A 23,457-nucleotide genomic window follows, 5' to 3' on the forward strand; every position below is an offset into this window, starting at 1 on the left:
GCTGGTTAGTGACATGCAAGTAGGAGCCTGTGCCCGCATTTGCCCCGGAAGCTGCTTCGGATCAAGGAGGAGTCCTGGGTCGGAGGGGAGGCTGGGGCCGGGGCGGGGCTAGGGGGTCAGTATCACCATTCGGACGGCAAAGGGAACGTGAAGCCCTCGAATTTTCACACCTGTGACAGTGGACTCTAGGACAATAATCTCCACCCCATCTAGGTTTTTCTCTCTCTCCCTTTTCTAATCGAAGAAGCTTAAGAAGCAAATGTGGGCTTTTCCAGACTGAGACAGAAGGCTCAAGCAGAGTTTCCCTGCCTTAGGAGACCGACCCAGGGCTCTGGGGCTTCTGCGGACGTGCAAGCATAAACCGCCCGCTGGGAAGGACTTCAGCTGTCCGGCCAAAGCGTGCTGCCCCGGGAACCAGGACTGCGGGGGAGCCCAGCACATCCCGCCGGCCAGAGATGGTGGCCCGTGAACACCAGCACACGGGTGCCTGGGGCCTAGTGGCTGGGAGGACGTGCTGCCTGGGGGGAGAGCTCCACGCCCGGAGGGAGCCAGGGCTCCTGGTGGAGGCATCAAGGAGCGGAGCCAGCTTTGCTGGGCTGGGCACCCACTCAGTCTGCTGTCAGCATTCGGACCTCTCTTAGTGCCTTGAGGACAGAGAAGTGGCTGGCTCCAGAAAAGCCTGAGGGTGCCAGGCATTCATTAAGAAGGGGTGACGGCTTGGGGGGGATTCAGGGAGCTTGGCCTCCAACAGCTGACGCGGGGTCCCTCTCTGCTTCCCAGAAGGCAGCAAAGCGACAGCCCAACGAAACCCCCACGTCCATCAGACACATGCTAGGCTTGGTATCAGGGTCCCAGGGAGCCCTGCCCACCAGTCAGGCCAGTTCTGGAGGCTTGGCGCACCCCCCTCCCTCCCGGACATTGCGCCCAGGCCAACGCCGCCGCCCGAGCCCCAGGGAGAAGGCCACATTCTTGGAAACTGAGGCAATCTGGGGGGGGGAAGGGCAAAGGCTGGAGCAGCACTGGGAGCCTGATACCAAACCCCCATACCCCCGCTTCCAAGGCCAGGAGTCACCCTGCCAAGGGCCCAATACCTTACTGGTACACTGCCTAACTGTATTGATTAGCTCCTGGATAACCAGGTCGACACATTTCAGACAGGGCTCTTTCAGCTTGACGACCTGCTTTTTCACAATGGCCTCGAATGCCAAGTCCGGGGTGAAGAGCCCGGTCCTAAAACCATCCGTACCCGGGGGTAGGGGAGATAAGTCAGAGAGAAACAAAGCACGGTCAGCAATTTCATAGGCACGGGCCAGGGCCCCGAGACTGAGTCAAGGTCTGGGGGTCGGATGCCTGCATCCACTGCCTGGAAACCCACAGGATGACCCGAGGACCCCAGGGTTGATGGAAGACTGGACAACCAGAGTGACTACTTTTGTAAGATAACAGAGGGGACCTAGGAGTCTCACGGGGGACCCGTGATGGGGACGCATGCTGGGTTCCTGTAATCGTGACTCAGCTCTGGCTCCCCGCAACCCCCCGGGGGCAAAGCTACAGTGAGCTTTCTCAGCTGGGCTCACACCAACTGACTGGGCAGTTTAACCTACATTTAACCCAAGGGCGGCAAGCAGCCCTGTGGCCTCAACAGATCCACACAACACGGCACACCCGCCCTCGAGTGCCCTTGGAGGCCCACAGGGAGAGACTTAAAGCTACCGAAAACCACCCAGGAGCCCTCTCCAGGCCTCACACTCAGGGCACCTGGAGGGATGGGAGACCAACTGGCTGGAGAGTGGCGCCGCGGAGGTGAAGGGAACATGGCAGCTCTCCCCTTGGAACTTGCCTGACTCCATGGATGTTCTTAATGGCGTAGCTGATCTCGCGCCGTAAATCCTTCTCGTCAAACTCCATCTGAGAGCAGACAAATCACTCACATGCAAAGTGGTACCTGCATCACCCCCACAAAGGGTGTGTATTTGGGGAGCATATGTCCTGTGTGTGGTTGTTTTCACATGGCAGACTATTTCACTGGCCAAAATTTTTAAAAACATTAAAACCCAATTTCAGCGAGGATGGTTTGAAATGAACACTCTCACTCTCTCTCAGAGGGAACGTGAATTCACATAAACTTTTTTATGGACTGTTTGGCAGTGGCAATCAAGGACCTCCAAACACATAACTATACTTTCAGGCAGTTTTAAACGGTCTAGAAACCTACATCGAGGAATTCGTAAGAATTAGTTATGTTCATAGAACTATTCATAACTGCTAAAAAATGTGAAAACAACTTAAATGTCTAATAATGGGAGACTGGTTCAATGTATGATGGGACATCCATAAGATATTCTCTTGCCATTAGCAATGCATGAAATGTAAATGATTGGTTTGGAAAGATGGCCACCATATGAAAAAAGCAGGATACAGAAACACATAAATTGTTTTTCAAGTATGAGTGAGCAGATGTGCTGTGTTGTGTGTATGCTGGGGACTTACCCATTTGCACAGAAATAATCCTGAAAGGGCAAACACCGAGATGCTAACGGGAGTTGTCTGCAGATGCTAGGATTACGGGTGTTTTCATCCCTTTAGCTTTTGATTTTTTATTGAAAATAATTTTACTCGTTTTCATAAAAATGATGTATGAAAAGTGTAAAACTTCAAGCAAATTAACAAGAAAAATCTCAAATCCCAGAACTGACATTTTTGAGTATTCTTGCAGATCTGTCTATGCAAAGACACACATCGAGACACAGCCTTCATGTGGAAGGATGTTGTAAATATTATCTATACGCTACGCTATACGTGTTGGCTCCTTAACCTGCCTTTTTTCCCCTTCACCACGAGGACATTTTCACATGAGAACTGACCTATGATTTCTATGTATTTTGCAAAGAATGTGTATTGGTTTTCATCAGAGGGCAAAAATGGAACTTTCCTATGGGTCTGCTGCACACCTCGAAGCTGTCGGCTCAGGGAAGGAAGCCCCAAGGTGACATCTTCACCACCTCCGCCCACAGTAGGCAGAAGCCCGGAGGGAGGAGCTCAAGACCCCCTGGCCTGGGAGGAGGCCCTGACCAGAGTCAGGAGGGCCCAGCCCGGCAGTGCTACCTTCACCAGCTCAAAGGGAAACCGCTCATGGAAGATGCGATTGATTCGGGCACCCCCGGAGAGCTCCAGCGTGTCCACTTGGTCTCCGGAGCCTTCGATCCTCTTTTCAAAGTCCACCCCAAACTGCTGGACCATCCTACCAGGAAAAAGAGAACCCGAATGTCAGAGGGGAAGGTTGTGACACAGCTCCAGAATCATGCTCTGAGTCAAGCCGTGATTATATGCTCCTTTTCATTTTTTTAGCAGCAAGATGTATGTGTAGACCAAAACAAATAAATTACAGGACTGCCTACGGCATGCAATCACAACACGCCAGGCCCACTCTACAGGCCCATTACGGTGATGGGTGGGTAGCAGTTTTTACTGCCATTTTGCAAATCGTAAGAGTGGGGGGTGGGGTCACAGCTTAGCAACCTCTGCCCTGACCAGGCAGAACTGTGAGTGAAAAGGTAGCCCCTCCACACAATTCAGGTGTCTTTGCCCCTCTGAGCCTCTGAGCCTCTGCATAGTGGGTTGATTTTAACAGTGTCCCCACATGGGGTCATTGTGAGGATTCAAGGAACTTCTAGATTTTATTAACTCCAAGAAATCACCAATCCTAAAGAGCACTATTAGTCTGTACCCCCACAAAAAAGAAAAAAATGCAGCCAATTAATGGTGATTCACCTCAAACTTCTGAATTCAGGAACGTTAAAATGTTTTTCTTTTTAAAAAGTGCTCACATAATTGATGAAATATGTTAATACCGCACATGGGCCCTTCGAACCCAGCCCAGCCCTTAAAAAGGTCTCCAAGTGTCGCTGATTAGTACTGTGACCATGTGAGCAGTGGAGAACTAAAGTATTTATTAGTGTTCAGTTTTTCTTAGCATTTCTAGTTGTTTCCCCAGCTTCTTGCACTGTCTGCCTTAATCATTTCTGTATCTCTGCCCCCCTCCAAATTTTTTTTTAAAGATTATTTATTTATTTATCTGACAGAGAGAGAGAGAGACAGTGAGAGAAGGAACACAAGCAGGGGGAGTGGGAGAGGGAGAAGCAGGCTTCCTGCCAAGCAGGGAGCCCAATGCGGGGCTCGATCCCAGGACCCTGGGATCATGACCTGAGCCGAAGACAGACGCTTAACGACTGAGCCACCCAGGCGCCCTCCCCGCTCCAAATTCTTGATGTTCTCAAGTTCTGCATGTAGTCTGCCCTGAAGGGGAGCTGCTGCAATTGAGGGACCAGCCCCCACTGGGCCAACAGCACGAAGCACAGTTTGCTAGCAAAGAGATGTCCAGCTCTCGTGTGCAAACACGGCCAATGCCTGCAAGATGCCGGGGCAGCCAAGCGTGGCTGCCAGTGAATGGGGTTCTCCCTGAACACCCGGTGGGAAGGCAGGCACAGGGTGATTTCAGATCCCAAGAAACTCTTTGCCCACAAGAAGTAAACAGTGTTAAGTTTGAGCATAAAAGCATTCTCACCCCGAACCCTCCACCATGCAGTGCTGAGTGGCGGTGCGGAGGGGGACAGACAGACACGGACAGCAGGGTTATGGTGGCCATTGCGGGCGGTGTCCCTCTGGTGTGTCCAGGGGAGGAGCCACATGGGTGGCACCATCTGCCTTATGAGCTGCCAGGGAGTCTCTGGATCCCACTCTAGCCAAGCGCCCAGGGTTCCTGGCAGTCCAGAAACCGGGAATAAAGAGGCAAGAGAAGCCTTGAGAGAGAGAGAGAAAGAGAGAAAGAGAGAGAGAGAGAGAGAGAGAGCGAGCGCCTGGGATCGTGGGGCACACTACTCCCCTGCCTCCTAGCAGAACGGCTGTGAAGAGTCCCCCACAACTCTGAGCTGGGACAGTGAGCACTGACTCAGGGTCCGAGTGAGAATTCCAAGGACAGAGCAGAAAGAGCTGACCCAGGGCCAAGCTCCCACCCCAGTCCCCCATGTCTGTCCTCCCCATAGCCACCAGAGGGCGCCTATGATACCTGAATCAGGCCATCCCTCCTCTGCTCAGAACCCTCCATGGCTCCCACCTTACTTGGAGCAAAAGCCTCATTCCTCCCTGTGGCCCACAAAGACCTGAATGCTCTGACCCGTCCCCTTCCCTCTTCCACTTTGCCCCTCACTCATTCTGTTCTGTCATACAGCCTCCTCCAACACTGCAGGGCACAGTCCTGCCTCAGGGCCTTTGCACTGGCCAGGCCCCCATCCCTGACCTCTCCAGGTCTTTTCCTGACTCTCACTGTCTCAGCGCAGCCTTCTTGACCACTGCTTTAAATGGCAGCCCCAGGCCCATCCCGGCACCCTAGCCCCTTCCCCACATTAATATTTCACCATTTAATGCACGACATGTTTTCCTGTTTACTTATTTTCTGTCCCATCCCTCCCCCATCCCCGTCCTAAGCACACGGGGCAGGGATGGCTGTCTGCCCCATTCACTGTGGCAACCCCAGGGCTCAGGACAGGGCCTGGCACATAGGAGGCTCTCCACAAATGTTACACTAAGTGAAGAGATGGACAACTGACGACCGGCACCCAGCCTGGACCTGGGACCCTGTGGCCGGGCGGAGGCCCCCATGAGCCAGGCTGGGGGGCTTGGGGGCAGGGGGGAGCACGTACTGCAGCAAGGCTTTGGTTTTGCGGGTGGGGTCATCGGGCCGGAAGTTCTTATACTCCTCCACCTCCTTCTCCAGGGATAGCAGCTGGCTCTGCAGCTTGCTCCGCAGGGCTGGCAGCGACTCCCTGATGTGGTTGGTCAGTTGCTGGGGGAGGGAGAGAGGCCAGAGGTCAGAGGTCAGGACAGGTGGGATGCCGGGAAGGGGCTGGCCTGTGGCACCTGCCAAGGACCGATGCCGAGATGCCCCGCTGAGCCCAGTACACCACCCAGCCTCAGGAGAAAGCAAGGGAACGCTCCGGCTGGAGTCACACTAGCGCGTGGGACAAGGAGAGGTGGCCCCCGTTGGGCAGCTAACCAGGCTGTCCACACCGCAGGGTCCACACGACACGTGTGCCAACCAGCAACAGCCCCCCACAAGTGCTCCGGTGAGAGGCCCAGGAGGCCACCCGAGGACCCACGCACTGAAGGACTGGCTGGTGGGTGACGGTCCACGTGGGCCATGGAACACCAGGCAGACAGAGAGACGTGGGGACAGGCCCTATAAACTAAGATGGAAACAGCTCCCCAGTGAAAGGAACGTAACATCATGTGCTTCCTTCTTGTGAGAGACAGGGAAAATGAGGAAGGTAGTTTTAGCTGCCCAAACAGAGAGAAGGAAGCTCCACGGGAAGCAAAAGCGGAAGCAGGGCTGGAGTGGGGCAGGCGGATAGAAAGGGGGCCTCTCCCTGTGGCCCCTTCTCCTCGCCTCTTCTGCTTCGGAATCATGGGGATTTGTTAACTGCTCACAAATTGTAAGAGGAAGCAGCGCTGCAGAAAACGTTACAGCATAAGCCTCAGGATGGGTGAGGGAAAACGTGAGAGAGGACAGAAAATATACTGCTGTTAAGGGAGGGAAAGAAGGAAGGGAAGGCAAGGGAAAGAAAGGGGAGAGGAAGGGGAGGAGGGAGAGGGAGGCAGTGATGGGGGTGTTGCAGACACAGCGGTCTCTCTGGGCCCTGAGCATCGCTAGAAGGTAGCCCAGTCAGTGGTGACACCGGCCCCCGCTGGGGAAAGGACCCAGCACCACATGGGAAGAAACGGGATAGTCACTATATTTGGGCTGTATGACTTTATTTTTTATTTTAATAGAGAGAAAGAGAGACAGAAAGGGAGAGAGGGAGGAAGGGAGGGAACAAAACAAAAGCATAAAAGCAGCTAATACCCTAAAAGTGCAAAGAAGCACTTGCCGCCATCTTTCCCACAACAGACAACAATTTACTAGCATCCATCCTCAAGCTACAAAAAAAGTGTGAGGGAGCCTCACACTCCAGCTCACCACACTCTGTGCTTATGAATCTGATGGCCCCGCTGAAGTCCTCTGTGGCTGGGGGCCCCGCCCCAGCAGCCCGTCCCAGATCCCTCTGTGGGAGCCGCAGGCCTTTAAGGGGGGGGCATGGAGGCTACACGCTCTGCAGACCTTCGCCCCAGTGTCTGATAGCATCCTAGAGCACAAGAGCAGCCCCGTTGTGCTCACGGGGAAATGTGGGGCGGGGGTGGGCACAGCTCCAGGAAGTGCCACGATGCAGAGCCAGGCCCTCCGGAGGCCAGCCAGGCCCCCCGCCTGCGTGCCAGCCCTCAGCAGAGGCCTCCACCACCTGCGGGGCATTTTACTTCCCTTCTTCTCCCTTCTTCGCCCAGACCAACTGCTTCCTCCCACTGGACACATTCCATCCCCTTTGCTCCCTTCAGCTGCCCCCTCTGCCTTCCTGTTCTGCACTGGCTCTTCCTGGCCCCCATTGCTCCCTCAGCCCTGATCGTGCCTTCATCTGGGGACGTGCTCCAAGGCTGCGCCCCCACATTAGAAATATGCCTTCCCTGAGGACACAGCCCCACTCGGGTGTTGCCACTGTGCCCCCACCGTCTGCCTGACTGTGGCTCTCAGTTCCTCCCCCTTCCGGGAAGCTGCCATCAAGTATCCAAAGGGCACATCTTGCAACCCTGGGTGGACAAACCAGGACCAACCCTAAGGACAGACACAGCCTGTTACAGCGTGCCTATGTAATCCCCCATCAGGAATTTTACTCTCCAGAGAAATCCACACACGAGCCGTACGATGGTATTCACATTAACGGCCACCTTCGTGGTCGCTCTCCAAAGAGAGACTGGCAGGACAGCCTGCGGCCCGTGAGTTCAGAGACCACGACACAGCCACAAGAAAGAACGAGGAAGGGTACTTTTCGGCACGGCCAGTGCTCCAGGAGATAGCACTGAGCAGAAAAACCCAAAAGCGGGGCGGGGTGGGCGGGGGGAAGCGGCATCCACGACTACGTCATCCTTTACGCTAAGAAAGGGAGAACTATGATTCTCGAAAGTCCTTTTTGCTTCTATGGACAGAAAGAAGTGCAGGCCAGGTTGACAGTGGGCCCTGTGGGTGGGAGGGGGGGCAGACGGTGGCGCCTCACAGCATGCTCTTGGTTTTCGAATGCTGAGAATACGTTCCCAATACAGAAAGAGCGGCCGGTGATGGTTTCCAGCTGACACCCAGGGGACGGGGGCTCGGACAGGCTGGGCCACCCGATCAGAGGTGGGGCTGGGCTTTGGCCCTGCAGGGCTCAGGCCCCACAGTCCTCCAGCTGAGGTCCTGTCCAGCGCTCCCGGGCACCCTGCCTTGGTGCGGGCTGGGCCATTGTCACCAGGTCACCGACGCCAGGAACTGTATGCAAACCTCTGGGTATGTTGATCAGATAATTCCAAGTATTTAATTGTAATTAAAATAAAAGCAACAATAACAGCAATGGTGATAATAGTGCCGCTAGAGACTCACGGAACACCCCCCTTCGTCAGGCCCTGAATCAAATGTGGTTGGGACCCATGTTGCTCTGGACCACAGCCAGCAGCATAGCGGACTGCACCTGCACAAAACCCTGGCCGTACCTGATTCAGGGTCTTCTGCAGGTGTGGAGTGCCCATGCGGTCGGCCATGTGCCGGTAGGCCGGGTGGGAGAGGAAGAACTTTCTCTCGGCCGCCAGCGCCGCGCGGATGTCCTTCTTGCCCTCAATGTCCTTCTGGCTGCGGTTTACCACGCCGATGTAGCCTGTGGAGACAGTCAGTCAGGGCAGGGGCAGTGCCAGGCGGGCCAAGGTGCCTGGATGCCCACCATGGACCCTGTCCCATAGGTCACTCAGACAGGGCCACAAGCCGGACCGTTTCCTCAGAAACGCAGAGAACATGAACACAGAGCAGTCCTGAAAAGCAACAGAAATGTCTGGAGGAAGGAGGGGTGACACCCGGCCTGGTGTGAGGTGGGGTACAGAGGAAAGCCCTGGAGATGAAACCCCCAAACTGAGCTTTAGAGACAAGAAAACCACCTCAAGAAAGAAGGGGGAGAAGAACCAGCTCATCTTGCCAGGTATTAAAACATGTTCTAGGGGCACCTGGGTGGCTCAGTCTTTAAGCGTCTGCCTTCGGCTCAGGTCATGATCCCAGGGTCCTGGGATCGAGCCCCACGTCAGGCTCCCTGCTCGGCGGGAAGCCTGCTTCTCCCTCTCCCACTCCCTCTGCTTGTTTTCCTGCTCTCGCTATGTCTCTCTCTGTCAAATAAATAAATATTTTTAAAAAATAAAAATAAAAAATAAAATTAAGTAAATAAAAAGTCCAAAACCACACATGGCAGGCAGGTGGGAATGATGGCTAATGCTTTGGAGCCAACAGGAGGGAAGCTTTTTAGAGATGATTGTATTTGGGTTAAAATTTTCTGTATCAGACACAAGAAAATGGTAACCATGACTACATGAGAAATGGGACTTGTGGGCGGGGCTGGACGACCTTCAGAACCATTCTAGAATTCTTTAATCATAGAAAACAGGATTTAAAATCAAAATGCTAATGTGAAGAAAAGATTTGCCTTCTTTGGACATGAAGCAATTGGAAGAGAAGAGAATGGGGATAGTGTTCAAAAAACCAGAATGGGGGCGTCTGGGTGGCTCAGTCAGTTCAGAGTACGACTCTTGATCTCAGCTCGGGTCTTGATCTCAGGGTTGTGGGTTCAAGCCCCGTGTTGGGCTCCACACTGAGCACTGAGCCCACTTAAAAAAAAAAAAAAAAAGCCAGAAGAGTCACGGGTCCCCGAGTGTGGATGCAAGGCGCCCAGCAGTACAGGTGTGTGGGTGGGTGTCATGGGACACCAAGAACTCAGCCGAGTGCCTGACCCATGGTAGGTGTTCAATAAAAAGATGTGGGGATTGTTTTCATCCCAATCGACATAATGAAAGTTGGAGAGGTGGACTGGGGAGAGGTGGCAAAAGGCCCAAAGAGATCCATACACACAGATATACCCTGCTCTCAGTGGGGGGTGTTTCAAGGTTTCCCTTGGGGAGAAGGGGAGTGGTGTCTGCCTGCCATTTATCCTGCCAAGCCTTGTGCAGGACTGGTTACCTTTCATTCTCTCCATCTTTGCCATTATGTCCATTCTGCAGATGAGGGGAAATGACCAAGGTGAGGTCACAGAGAGGGGCCGCAGGAGAACTCAGATGTGAGCCCAGACTGGTGAGAAGCCCAAGCTCACTATCAACCACACAACAGTAAGCAGGAGAAACAGCAGGGAGCAGAAACAGTGGTCTGGCTGGGATTCTGGTTCCTAAAAGCACAGGAGCTCTGAGTCTTCCGTAAGCCAAGAAAAAGGATGCAGCCGGGAGATTCTAAAAGGCACAGGACAAGAGGAGAACACTGAGGGTGGGAGGCCTGAGGGCACAAGCCGGGAGCCAGCCAGAGCGGGACGAGGAAGGGCTGACTTTCTTAGAAACAGACGGGAGGGCAGAGGAGGGCAGACGCAGACAGCAGTGAGGGGGGCGGAAGGAAGCTGACTAGGCCCATGTCATCCAGCCACCCAGCACCAATGCTGAGCCCAGGTAGCATCCTCCGGGGACAGAAATCTAGGCCCCAGTACATGTGGGAAGAGCACAGGGTGGGGGTGGCTGGCAGAGGGGACGGGGACATGTGGGGTCTGCTTCCCTCTTCAGCACCAACCCTTCCTTCCTAAACCTCTGACGCAGAGGCACTCTTTGGTTCCTGATCCTGGCAGCCACCTCTTCTTACTCAATGGCCCAGCACGGATGGCGCAAGGTTGGAAACCAAGGTCCGAATGTTGTCCCACGCCCATCCCACACCTGGAGGAGGGAATCCGTGGGGGCCAAGGAAAAGATCTAAATGGCGTGCCGAGGGTGCCTACAGCTGACAGCAGATCCCCCGAGAGAAGGAATGGGGCAAGAAAGGAAAGCAATTAAGAAAATGGCTGAAAAGTTTTTTTAAAAATTAAAGCCTAGATGGACACTCAACACCATGTCACAGTGACAAACAGCAATAACCCCAGCGTCCAACAAATAAGGATTGAGTAACAAATCCTCATATAAGGGATTCCACAGGACCTCTTGAAGTCACCTTGAAGAATATTTGCCTGTCATGGGGAAACACTCTGCTGTTCTGCTAAGTGAAACGGAAAGTAGGTCACAAAGTGGCAGGACACTGAGAACCAGCATTCCAAACCAGCTCTGTCACATCCTAGTTTTGTGAGCTGGGGCAAGGCATTCAGCTTCTCTGTGCCTCAGTTTCTTCATCCATAAAATGGGGACAGGAATAGAGCCACCGCATAATCTGGATTGTTAGCAGGATTCAATGAGCTCGCCCACACACATCAAGAGCCCGGAGCAGTGCCTAGTACGTAACAGACACTTAGTATTTGCTATTCTAATTTTTTGAAAAGAAAAATATTTAGGCTACTCCTGTCAGAAGATCTAAACTTGATCCTAAACCTGAACCTTATCAGGTTCTCCATCTAGATTTAACTACCAATTTATAGGGAACAATTGGCCCAATCCCAAGTGTGGGCCATGATCTGGTTTCTTCCACAAAAAATGGTGTAAGAGGAAAAAAAGGGGCTGGTGGGAGAGCTATTCAACCAGAAACCTAGGTATTTATGTGTAAAATGATATGATGCCAAGGATTTGCTTTGTAATCCCCCAGGAAGCAAATAAGGGGAGGACATTCAGGGATTCGAGATTAGCTGTGTACAGTTGATAACACTAAGGCTGGGTCCATGGGGGCTCCTCGTACTTCTCTACTTTCAAGAATGTTTTTTAAATGTTCAAATAGAAAGTAAGCATGAATATTAATAAAAATTATGAATCCTGGGGCACCTGGGTGGCTCAGTCAGTTAAGCATCCAACTCTTGGTTTCAAGCTCGGGTCGTGATCTCAGGGTCGTGAGATCCAGCCGTGTGTCGGGCTCCAACCTCAATGCAGAGTCTGCCTAAGACTCTCTCTCTCTCTGCTCACCACCCAGCCTCTCGCAAATAAATAAATGAATCAGAAGGAAGGGAGGGAGGGTGGGAGGGAGAAAGGAAAGGAAGGGAAAAGGAAGAAAAGAAGCTAATTAATTAATTAATTATGCATCCTGGGGAACATTTTTGGGAGGAGAGCCACAAGGTAGGAACTAGTGGAAGAGGGGGTGCTGTGGATGACTCTGGTTTCCCTTTTCTTGTAGGTTTGTTCATGTTCCCCAAGTGAGCAGGTGTTAACTGTGTAACTGGAAAGTCAATGTGTACAAATCAGAAGAAAAAGACTTATGAAAAAGCAGTGACTCCAGGCCATGGGGAAACAGGCAGTGGTAGGTGCTTATTTGTGCATACTTCCAGGCATCGGTCCAGGTTTCGGTAACAATAAGGACAAAAACATTATCATTTGAACCACCTCCCAGCCACCACCCTCCACGGCTCCCAGCTCCCCACCCAACCGCACCTCTTCTCAAGGGGAGCAGCTTGTTCTCCAGGATGTCCCTGGCATCAGTGCCTTCGTCCATCAGGTCGAGCTTGGTGATGACGCCGATGGTCCGCAGGCCTGAAAGAGCCGAGGTCAGAGGATGCCGTGAGGGAGGAGCCTGGGCTGGCAGCCTGGTGGGGGTGGGGTCCCCACTTCCAAGCTGTGAGACCTGGAACAAGCTATAACGTCACCTGCCTGGACCCCAGTTTCCTTCATGTCAAGTGAAGACAAAAGCCACACCAATCTCAGAGGGTTGTCCATGAAGATAAACTGCCTTGTGACAAACATGCAATCAGTAAATACTGGCCACCGTCATTGTCATTCCTGTGACCTGTGACAGTGTCTTGCTGCTGCAGTGTCAGGGGGAGACCTCATGGAAACTCAAAATCCCGGCTCAGTCTCCATGCTGTGCTCTCTGAGTTACCCGCAAAGTCCCAACATCATACGCAAACCCACGGCGACGGTTTCTAGGGTTACCTTGCACCTGAATGGCCAAAATTCCACTCTGGAAACCACCTCATCGGATTCCTCCTGTCCCCAGGTCACCTCGAATCAAGGGAACCCTCCTAGCGAAGCTGCTCGCCTACAGATCAGCTGGCCCTGGCGTGCCTACAGATCCTCTGTGATAGTGCCTGTGTGTGTGTGTACGTGTGCATATGTGTGACACACAGGAAGCCCAGGGAGATCTCCAGAGGGTGCTAAGGGGGACTTCAAGGGGCTGACAGTTGTGCTCTCCCTGGTGCTCCTGCCTGTTCACATTCGGCTGTGGGGTGCCATCATCTTTTTGGAGGGCAAAGGGGCCACAGCTGTGAATACCCACAAAGCTTGTGCCAGGCAGGGAGGGGAGAGGCAGAGTTGGGGGACTGGGGAGAGGGTCTGGGGGCCTGGACTCTACCAGAAACGCTGCATTTCACTGGAGCATCATTTATGAACAAAGAGGTGACAGTGGCCAGCTTGGTGGATGCTGTGCACACGTGTCCCGATGATAACAGGGAAGCACACACACACACAGCGTACAGAAAAATAAGGAAAGATAACTGCATTTTTTTCAATGTGAGTTTACACAGGAGAACAAGCTATGAGAGGCTATTTCCGAGGTGTGGTCACTGGTATCTCTGTAGGAGAAGAGGAGCGGTCACTTCTTAGATTCTGCGTTTTACAACGGTGACATTTTGGGGGTAATAATTATGAACACTTCCAAAGTCAGAAAAAGAGCCAACATTGAGTTCACAAGTGTAACTGAACCCACGCCCATTTCCTCAACACCCGATCAAGCCTCTGTGGCATCTCTGTCACAATCATGCTCTATCCATGGGACTGGACCAGGGGCACAGGGAGGCTGTGGGGGGCCCACGGATAGGCGCGGCCTCTCCTGGGAGACCATGCCTGGGATGACCATGGGTGACACGGTGTGTCCTTCTCGGGACAAAGATACTCGGAGCACAGCCCTTGACTCTGAAAAGCTCGCAGTCCAGTGTGTGAAAGGGCCGTCAGCTCCCATCCCTCCACCAGCCATCCTCGGGCCAGACTGGGGACCAGAAGCCAGGGAGCGGAGCACCAGAGCCCATCTTTCCCCAGCTCCTCCCTGGTCCCTGACTCTCTCCGAACCACCATGGAATCAGGCAGTCAGAGGGCATTTTGCAAATCGTATTTCAGTATGTGTCCCACTCCACAACCACCAACACATGCAGGACACACCCAGCTCCCAAGGCAGCCACCAAGGCCCCTCGGACGGTTGCACCCTCTCCGTGTCGCCGCCTCTGCCCCAGCCACAATGGCCTCCTCACCATGTTCTGGGCACCCCAGGCTCAAATCCAGCCCAGCCTATTTAGCATCACTGGCCATTTTCCTGGATTTTGCCTCTTTTCATCATTTATCATTCTGGTCTTTCCGGACACCTCACATCTTCAGCGGCCTCTGACCCCTAACCCCCCACCCAGCCACTCTCAAAAGGGTTGGCTTTTCCTCCAGTGCTTGCTTCTGGCTGAAACTGCCCCACCTGCTTATTTTCTTACTGTTTTCTGTCTCCCTCCCTGGAACATCAACTCACCAGTGGCAGGGGCCCTGTCAACTTTGTCCCCTGCAGGGTCCCCAAGGCCAAAACAGAGCCTGGCATATATCAGGTACTTAACTGACATGTACTTAATAAATGGCCCAAGGAAAAGTTTGACCCAGAATGCCCCGAGCCAGAGATGCCACAGTCCCCACTTAATCCCTACTGCCCCATCTGGCTTCATTAACTCATCATCCTTTTACCTTCTCTGCCTGGCCCCTGAGCAGTTACAGGGACATCTCTAATCCTCTCAGCAGCTCTACAGGCTAGGATTGCTGTTGCCATTTTGACTGAGGGGGACCAAGTTGAGGAGAAATGCCCAACTGCCACACAACAGCCTCCCAGGGGCAGCCCTCTGGCACTGCTGGTCCCCATGGGAGATGCTGTATCCCAGGAGGGCCTTTTCCTAGGGGTCATATGCCAAAGAGAACACCAGTGACCTGGAATCAAGGATGCTGGGCAAGTTGCCATGCATCCAGGCCCTCGGGAGGGGAATGCCTATGGTAGGGCTCAGTAGTTACCTTGTGGGTCGACCTCCTTGGCCAGCTTGAGGGCGTCTGAGTTGGCCAGGTCCATGTTGGCAGGGGTGACGGCAAGAATGAGGCTGCTCTCCCGGCTGATGAACTGCAGGATCATGTCCTTGATCTGGTACTCGATATCTGGGGGCTGGTCCCCCACGGGCACCTTGGTGATACCCGGGAGGTCAATGAGGGTCAGGTTCAACACTGAGAGGGAAACCAGAGGGAAAGGTCATCAGAGACAGAGGAGGGGAGGCAGGCACGGCCCCATAGCTACCCAGTCTACTGCCCCAAGTGCTGGGAGGGGTCAGCCTGCAGGATTCCTCCTCCCCTCCAACCAGATCACACCTTTTGATCCAGCAGATCCTCTTCGAGGGCCCCCTCCCTACAGACAGCCTCTCTCTATTGCAGTGATACAGTTTTAAATCGGGACATTTGCACTGGCAGCCTGGAATTGCTCTCAGTGGCTAAATAAATTTCGGCCCATCAATTCAGCCATGACCAAAGGCTGCTGTTTACCAATGTTTACCATAAAAACAAAAAGATGATACTCCGATAAGAGACACACTCTGAGATGTATTCATACAAAGAGGCATTTTATATTATGCTACGATTTGAATAAAAGCGGTGAAACACACAAGCAGGATATACACGCAAACATGTTCATAACTGACTCAGGAGTGAGAATATAAAATATGTTCGTAATACTGAGGGCAGCGTAGGTTTTTGCTCTATACCCTTTTGTAATTTTTGTATTTTTGTGCTGTGTACAGGCATCATTTATTCAAAAATAAATCAATTTAAAAACTCTAAGAACTCATGCTGAGGAGTTCAGAGTCTGCTAGAAAATTCTCCAAACGCCATTTGAGTTAGCAATCTATGCCCCAGGGCCACAAGTTGTACTTGGTGGCAGGTGGCTCTAGCTAAACGCTGGGAGTTTTTTTTTTAATCAGAACATTTTACAGAGAAGACTGGCTATCTGGCTCCTCTGTAAGGCCCGGAAGACCTGATTACCCTGGGCTGGTGTCATTATGTGGTCGTCATGACCTGGGAGCCACACCACGGCCACCCCTTTCCACAGGTGCATACAGCTGCGATTTGCCCCAGTCCCCACCACTCCCAACAGTCTTTCCAGCATACTGTGTTTCCTGAGAGCTGAGACTGATTTCTCAGTACCACGTTCCTATCAAAAAATGGGAAGACAGAGATCAAGAGGGCTGTGTATGTGTGAAGAAAAACGGAAGGGGTCATATTTTTTGTGAGAGCACGGCCAACCCCACCCATGAGCGGCACAGAGTCGGCTCCCCTCTGCCCCGACACCCAAATGGTCTGCGCCTGTGTTGCCTACCGTGGGGCGAGTAGACCCGCAGGTTGATGGGCACTGGGGAGATGCCTTTGTTGGTCCCCGTGACCCTGTCCGTCTCCGCTTCGATCTCCTGCCGGACTTCATCAAAGTCTGTAAACTTTTTGGACTTACAGTGCAAAAACTCAGCATATTCTGAAAAAGGAAGAAAGATGCTCAAAATGAGAAAGAGAAGCAGTCTCGCTTGCGGGTAGGGAGCTGATGGCCTTCTGGGACAGGTGCCTTGTCAAGCAGAGAAAGCGAAGAATCAGTCACAGTGGCTCTAGGAATTTGGGGAGCCACAGATTCATCCTCACAGAAAATATCTGCAGGGGGCGCTCCTACAGCCGAGCCCCCTTCCGGACCTCAGGGAATTCCTCAAGGAACAAAACCAGCAAAGATCCTGGGGAGGGGGGAACAGAAACTCTTGTGAAGTATTTTGTGAAACGACACGTCATGACGCGCTATCCGAAAAACAAAACAACCAGCAGGTGGGTGTAACCAGCACTTGTCACTTTTGGATGAACAGGACACAAGGGGAAATACGGGCATGCGTCACCGGACAGCAGGTGGTGTACGTGTGAAGGAGCTGCTTCCGTGGTGTTATCCGTGAACTCAACTCCCTTGCTGTGGGTCAAAGGAGATGCAAGCTGCTGTCCTAGTGGGATCCTGAGCTGCCAGCACTGTCCAGCTCGCCAAGATCCCAGATGCACACCCCTGGGGCCCATCTGTCCTTCCTCCCCGAGCGTGTGCACAGGATGGGGAACAGGGCGCCACTTCTGTCCTCATCAAAACCCGTCTGGCTCTCACCTCCTGGCTGTTCTCAGGGCCCCCCACCTAGACACGAACCCCTCAGGAGAACCACTTTCTGGGCAGGGCCTCTTCACGCCTTCTGAGCCAAGTGACTAACGATGAGCGCTGGGCCCATCAGATATGGGATAAGGCAAGAATAAAATATGTTCGTCCTCAGATGTAGGGACTGAGCCTACAGGTGTTTGCTGTATAATTCCTCAACTTCTCCATATGTTCCAATTTTTGTGGTAAATGTTGGGGAGGAGAGACCCCATAGGCTCAGAAACCACGTATCAGCGGTGATGCTAAAAAGAAAATGGAAGTCAGACACGCTGGCAAACAGCCCAAAGCACTGGACCACTACAGAGGCAGAGATGCATCCAGCCGCGTCATCTCCAAGAGGAAAGAACTAGAAGTAGCCTCGATGTCCACCAGGAGGAGACCTGGCTACACAAATCCCAGCACAGACACACCATCAGCTGCCTCAAAAGAGAGGATAGAGATGGAGCCTGACAGAGGAGGCCCAGCAGCTCTAGAATCTCCACCCAGATGCAGAGCGAGGCAGAAAGAAATGAGGGCGAAGAGGTTCGCCATCCCATCACCGCGACCTAACCAGCCGGGGCCAACATTCAGCCCCTGCTGGCTCCAGCCAAGCCCTGTCGGTGGTCCCACGTGCCCCCTCAAGAGTGCGCCCCTTAGCAGTGGGCATCTGTGCCACAGATGAGGAACCTGAGGCCCACAGAGGGGAAGTGACTTGGCCCAAGCTCAGTGGTGGAGCTGGGATTCCGACTTCAGATCATCTGTCTCCAGGTAGTGGCTCTCAGGTCACATGGCCTTTGTGAGGACCGCGGCAGGCTCGTAACCTCTCTGGACCTCTGCTTCGGGGGCCCGGGGGGACTCTGTGGGCTCAGATCACTAAGGGCACTGGCCGCCTGGGGACAGAGGCAACAAGGACACCACCAGCATGGGCACCCCCACCCCACCCCCATCAGCTGACCCAGTTCCCAAGGACAGTCACGCTCGAGCCCTCCACAGGGACAAGAGGAAACGCTTGGCTGCTCTTCCGGCAGCAACCTCCAAAAATGGAACAGTCCCCCAACCCCCCCCACAGCATACCTCAGTTCTCATCCGGCTCATGGCCCGGGGCTCAGCACCCGCAAGAGACCATCCCCCTCCCAGGAGCGCAACCACAGGATGCAGGCCCTCTCCCTTGTAGACCAGGCCCTGCCAGGCCTCTTACCTGGAAGGCCCACCCCCAACCCTTGCTTCTCTAATGCCTGCCTGCTTGTTGCCTCTCCCAGGGAGCCTTCCTAAACCCATGCCACCTGATACCTCATCCTGCATCTTGGGCCTCTTCCCCCTGTCAGAGCCAGGACCTGCTGGCCATGACCCCTGGAGTCCAGCGGGCACTGGCCGTCTCCCTCTCTGCCAACTCCTTCATCTGCAGGATGTGCGGATGGTGACAGAAAGCCACAGCTTCTTCCCCCGGTAGTGGTGGGCAGCAGAAACCACACCCTCTATGCCCAAGAGGAAGGTTCAGGAGCCTGCCAGGCCCATCCCTCACTGCCCACTTTACTGGGCTCCTTGTCGCGTTGAAACCATGTGCTAGATTCCAGGGTTGATACTAACCTTCAAAAGCTTCCACGAAGCCTTCTTTCCCCACACAGCACCGACCCTCTTAAAGCCAGACCTTGGCCCTCCTTTCCTCAGAACCCTCCATGTCTCCCAACTCACCACTTCCCCAGAGCCCTATAAAACTTCCTTTTCCCCAGCTTTTTTTTTTTTTAATTTTATTTATTTATTTGACAGAGACAAAGCGAGAGAAAGAACATAAGCAGGGGGAGTGGGAGAGGGAGAAGCAGGCTTCCCGCTGAGCAGGGAGCCCGATGCAGGGCTTGATCCCAGGACCCTGAGATCATGACCTGAGCTGAAGGCAGACGTTTAACGACTGAGCCACCCAGGCGCCACATTTTCCCCAGCTTCTGACTTCAACTCATTCCCCTCCAGTCAGCCACTTGGGTCTTCTGCCTCAGGGCCTTTGCACTGGCTCTTCTCTCTGCTTACAGGCTCTCTCCTTAACCTCCTTCAGGTTTGTTCAAGTGTCACCTTCTCCACGTGGCCTGCTCTGGCTCCCACCCAAGATGACAAACGTCTTGAGTACTTCCTTCCCTGCCTTATGACCCTTCAAGCACTGGCTGCCTTCTAACAACGCTGACCTCCTCCTGTGTTATTTTCTGGGTTCACCCTATAGGGTAGGGATCTGAATCTGCATTGTTCACTCTGTGTCCCTGGGGGCTCCCTCTGGGTATACCTACTGACGTGCTCAATAATCAGATGCATGACTGAATGACTATGAGAAAGATAATACGGTCCCTGCTTCAGCTTCTGTAAGGGGGCCCAACTCCAAGGCCACCAAGCTGAATATATGGGAGACTGGATAGGGACGGAGTGTAGCAAGGCCAGCTGCTGTTTTTTCCTCTCTCTTTTCTCTCTCGCTCCCTCTCCCTCCCTCCTTCCTTCCCAAGATCTTGACACCAAAGGCCCAGTCCTGAGCTGGGCTCCTGGTCTGATGGGAAGATGGACACTGCCCAAGCGTGTCACACAGGTGCCACAGACACTCCAGAGAGATGCAACACAGCAGAAGCCAGGGGGCGGGGACCTCCTGGAGGGGCTAACCTGCTGGAGTCCAGGCCCAGCCCACCCCAGGACGAGGGAGGAAGGCCAGGGCGGCGGTGGGCAGAGAGCCCGTGCCTGCACCATCTCTCTGAGGTGGCGACTTTCCCCCACTGCCTGAGGACGCTCTGGGCCCAGGGGTCTGGGGAAGGAGGGGAGCCTCCCACCACCAGGTCGGCCTCTGCGCCAGTCTCCCTGTGAAGAGAATAGAAACCTGAGAAATAGACGGGAGGGGCTTTGCCTGGGGCGCCACAGCCCTGTACATGCTGGAATGCCGATGATTTTTTAATGATTCCCTGTCGCAAAGAGTTAAGTCAGAGGCCTGATGGCTGAGCTCAGAGCCTGTGATGCCTGGAGACTCTCTCTCAACTCGTTCCCACCAGTAGAGCTGCACCCTGCTGTCCCCAGTCTAGGTGCCGAGTTCCTAACCCTCCCCTGTTGGTGCGCAGCGAACAAGGCCAGTGCCGCCAGCCGGAGCCCTGGGGCGGCCCTGACAGCCCCACCCTCACCGCCACCGGCCTTCCCAAGCCAGGCCCTTCCCTGGGAGGAAGGGCAGCCCCCAGGGTTTCCACGGGACACAGCCCAGGGCCTGGCGCACACCAGGAATGAAGCAATAACCTGGGCCCTTGTCCAGCACTCATGCTGCTGACCCAGAGGCGCCAGCCACCCTCTCCCACCATGCGGCTTCCCACCCGCATCCTAACTGTGGGGCAGTGAATGCACTCGCAGTTGTTTCCTAGAAAGACATTCTGCCCTCCTTCCAGGACTTGTTCCCTCATCTCCTCCAGGTCTCAGCTTGAAGCAGCCCTCCGTGGGGAGGTCCACCCTGACCACTGGGGATCCAGCAGATGCCCTGCCGCCTGGCCCCCCCCTCCACGGCACTCCCCACCCTGACACGCCATGCGCTCAGGTGTCCCCCTGCTAAGGCCGGAGCTGCAAGATAGCAGGCTTAGTTTTGGTCACTGCTCTCTCCGGTGCCTGGTAGCTAGTAGATGCTTAATAAAAATTACTTTGTCATCAGGTGCCGCAGCCTAGGATGACATCACCCTGAGTCCCAAGTGGGTCCCCACTGTGCTAAGCAGCCAATCCCTACTTTGGGCATCTCCCAGGCCCTTCGAGAAGGTGTCCTCAGAAGGGAGATGACAAGTGCGTGCCGCCATGCCACCTTCGGGGTAATGGGCCACCCAGGGCACCAGGAAACAGCCCCAAGTCAGTGGCCGCAGTCCCCTCAGGCCTGGCTTCCCGAGAAGGCTTTGGGCCCTCCTGTTTCAAAAAAGCTGGAGGAGGCCCACAGGGCAGAAGGCACCCTCCCTACCCCGCAGGCGGAGCCGGTGACAGACCCTGCCGAAGTTCTACTGGAACAACCAGCCTTCAGCTTAGCCCCTCCAGCCTGGAAGGGTGAGTCAGGCGCCACACCATCATGTGGGGAGGTGACAGGAAGAAGAGAAAGAGGAGGGCATGTCTAGCCACGCCCAGCTCGGAATTGCAGCCCCTCTCTCTGTGCCTCAGCTCCCCTACAAGGAAATGGGACAACACTGAACACAGCTGTGGGGCTGCTAAGAAATCAAACGCCATCGCGCTGGGCCCACAGGAAGCACACAAATAGCTTAGCTGCTAGCCAGGGATATGCACAAGGCTGGCCTTGGGGTATCAGGGCCTTTTTTTTTTTTTGAGAGAGAGCACGTGCCTGCATGAATGAGCGGGGTGGGGGGAGGGGCAGAGGGAGAGGGAGGGAAACAACCTCAAGCCAACTGAGAGCTCAATGCGGAGCCCAACTTGGAGCTTGATCCCATGACCCTGAGATCACACCCTGAGCCAAAATCAAGAGTCGCACACTTCACCAACTGGGCCACCCAGGAGCTCCAGGGTCTTAGGGCTTTGCATGGACGAGCCCTGCCCTGGTCTTCATGGACATTTCCCATTCTTACCCCATTCTCAACCCAGCGTGAAGTGAAACACCAGGCTGACTCCTGGCAGCAGGAGGTGGAGTGTGCCTTCCCCCAACCCAGCAACAGCAGGCATGCTCACCTGGGACGGGAGGCCAGACTTGGGGACTCAAATATACCGGGGAGACCCTGAGTACCCCATGATCAAATGGGTCCGATCAAGAGGAACTTTGCAGAGGCTTTAGCCAACCAAGAAGAGGCAAAGCATGTGGCACCCCCGCCCCCGAGCTCGCTTGGTCCGCAGGCTCCCTCTGATTTGAGACAAGTGGTGCAGACCTCCCATTCTAGGACACACCACCACCGGGAAGGTGTGCTATTGTGATTTATACATATTTGTATTTCTTCCCTTCATTTTTGACACAGAGCTCCTAGAATCCTTGGAAAGCCCTAAGGGATAAGAGCAATAAAGGTGTCTTAACATTCCTAATAAGCCCCTTTCAACCACACATCAGTTTATGCTAATGAGGAGACTTTTGGAAAGCACTTAAGGATGGGAGTTGCTTGCCAGGGGACAATTTATGTGATTAGAGGGTTGCAGCTTTTAGCCCCTCCCTATCCACCCCCACCACAGAGAGGGCCATAGGTCGAATCCATCACCAGTGGCTAATTTAATCAATCATGCCTATGTGATGAGGCCCCATAAAAATCCCAAAAGGATGGGGCTCAGAGAGCTTCCCGGCTGGTGAGCAGGAGGAGGTGCTAGGAGAGGGGCGCCCCTTCCCCACACCCTGCCCTACACCTCTTTTCCCTCTGACTGCTCCTGAGTTCTATCCTTTTTATATTAACCACTGATCTAGGAAGTAAACAGTTTCCCGGAGCTCCGTGAGCCGCTCCAGTAAATTCAGTGAACCTGAGGAGAGGGCCCTGGGAACCTCAGATCTAGAGCCGGGGGTGAGAAGCAGAGGGGACATCCCGGACTCGTGACTGGCGGTGGGGGTGGAGGGCGACAGTCTGGTGGGACTGAGCCCTTATCCTGTGGGGTCTGACACTATGTCCAGGCAGACGGGCAGTGTTGAAACAGAGGTGACTGTAGGCCACGCAGTCAATGTCCACTGAGAACTGGAGAACTGCTTGGTAGTGTGGGAAAAACCCCACGTACACAGAGAAAGTGACAGCCCCAGCTGGCATCCCCGCCAGCAACCCCACCCCACGCCCCCAACGCCCCGCCTGACTCTCACCAGCTCGTGGCTCTGTTTCCTCATCAAGACACAAGGCCCATGCCCTGAGCACTGCAGTGTCTCCCAGCTTTATAGAGAAGGCCCTGCCAGGGCCAGGCTCATGGAGAAAGGTGCAGGAGAAAGCGGCTGATGACCCCGCCCACCTTCCACCAGGAGAGAAGAGGCAGCGCAGTGGCCCACAGAGCACGCTCAGGTACCTGGCTAATGCTGACGGAGCACCCGCCGGGGCCCGGCCCTGTGCTGGGCACCAGAGAGCGGCGGACAAAACACATCAGTGTCCCTGCCCTCTGCCACCGACTTTCGGGGCAGGGGAGAAACCATCAAGAAAATATAAGAACGGGATGAGATTAGTGCTGCGGAGGAACTAAGGCAGCTATGATGGGGCGGGGGGGGGGGGGGCGGGGGGCACTGGGGCTCACAGTCAGGAAAGGAGAAGGACGAGGAAGGTGGGCAGGGTGTTCCAGGG

General features: G+C 54.2%; 1 protein-coding gene across 7 annotated transcripts in view; it reads right to left on the minus strand.

The window, feature by feature from the left end:
• Nucleotides 1–23,457, minus strand: part of DNM2 (dynamin 2) — an 86,337-nt gene that overhangs the window by 25,603 nt on the left and 37,277 nt on the right. For 4 of the 7 annotated variants that reach the window (XM_028088962.2, XM_028088958.2, XM_028088960.2 and 1 more), the window contains exons 3-10: nt 16,409–16,558; nt 15,064–15,267; nt 12,469–12,567; nt 8,611–8,771; nt 5,700–5,842; nt 3,106–3,241; nt 1,841–1,908; nt 1,092–1,230 (exon numbers count right to left, since the gene is read on the minus strand). In XM_028088962.2, the coding sequence (XP_027944763.1) occupies nt 1,092–1,230; nt 1,841–1,908; nt 3,106–3,241; nt 5,700–5,842; nt 8,611–8,771; nt 12,469–12,567; nt 15,064–15,267; nt 16,409–16,558 (1,100 nt within the window). The remainder of the gene's footprint in view (nt 1–1,091; nt 1,231–1,840; nt 1,909–3,105; nt 3,242–5,699; nt 5,843–8,610; nt 8,772–12,468; nt 12,568–15,063; nt 15,268–16,408; nt 16,559–23,457) is intronic. The other 3 variants (XM_028088961.2, XM_028088959.2, XM_028088956.2) reach the window with 1 other exon arrangement.

The sequence above is a fragment of the Eumetopias jubatus genome, unplaced genomic scaffold, assembly GCF_037043125.1.
Source record: "Eumetopias jubatus isolate StellerSeaLion01/CBP00866 unplaced genomic scaffold, mEumJub1_p1.0 scaffold_1, whole genome shotgun sequence".
NCBI lineage: Eukaryota > Metazoa > Chordata > Mammalia > Carnivora > Otariidae > Eumetopias > Eumetopias jubatus.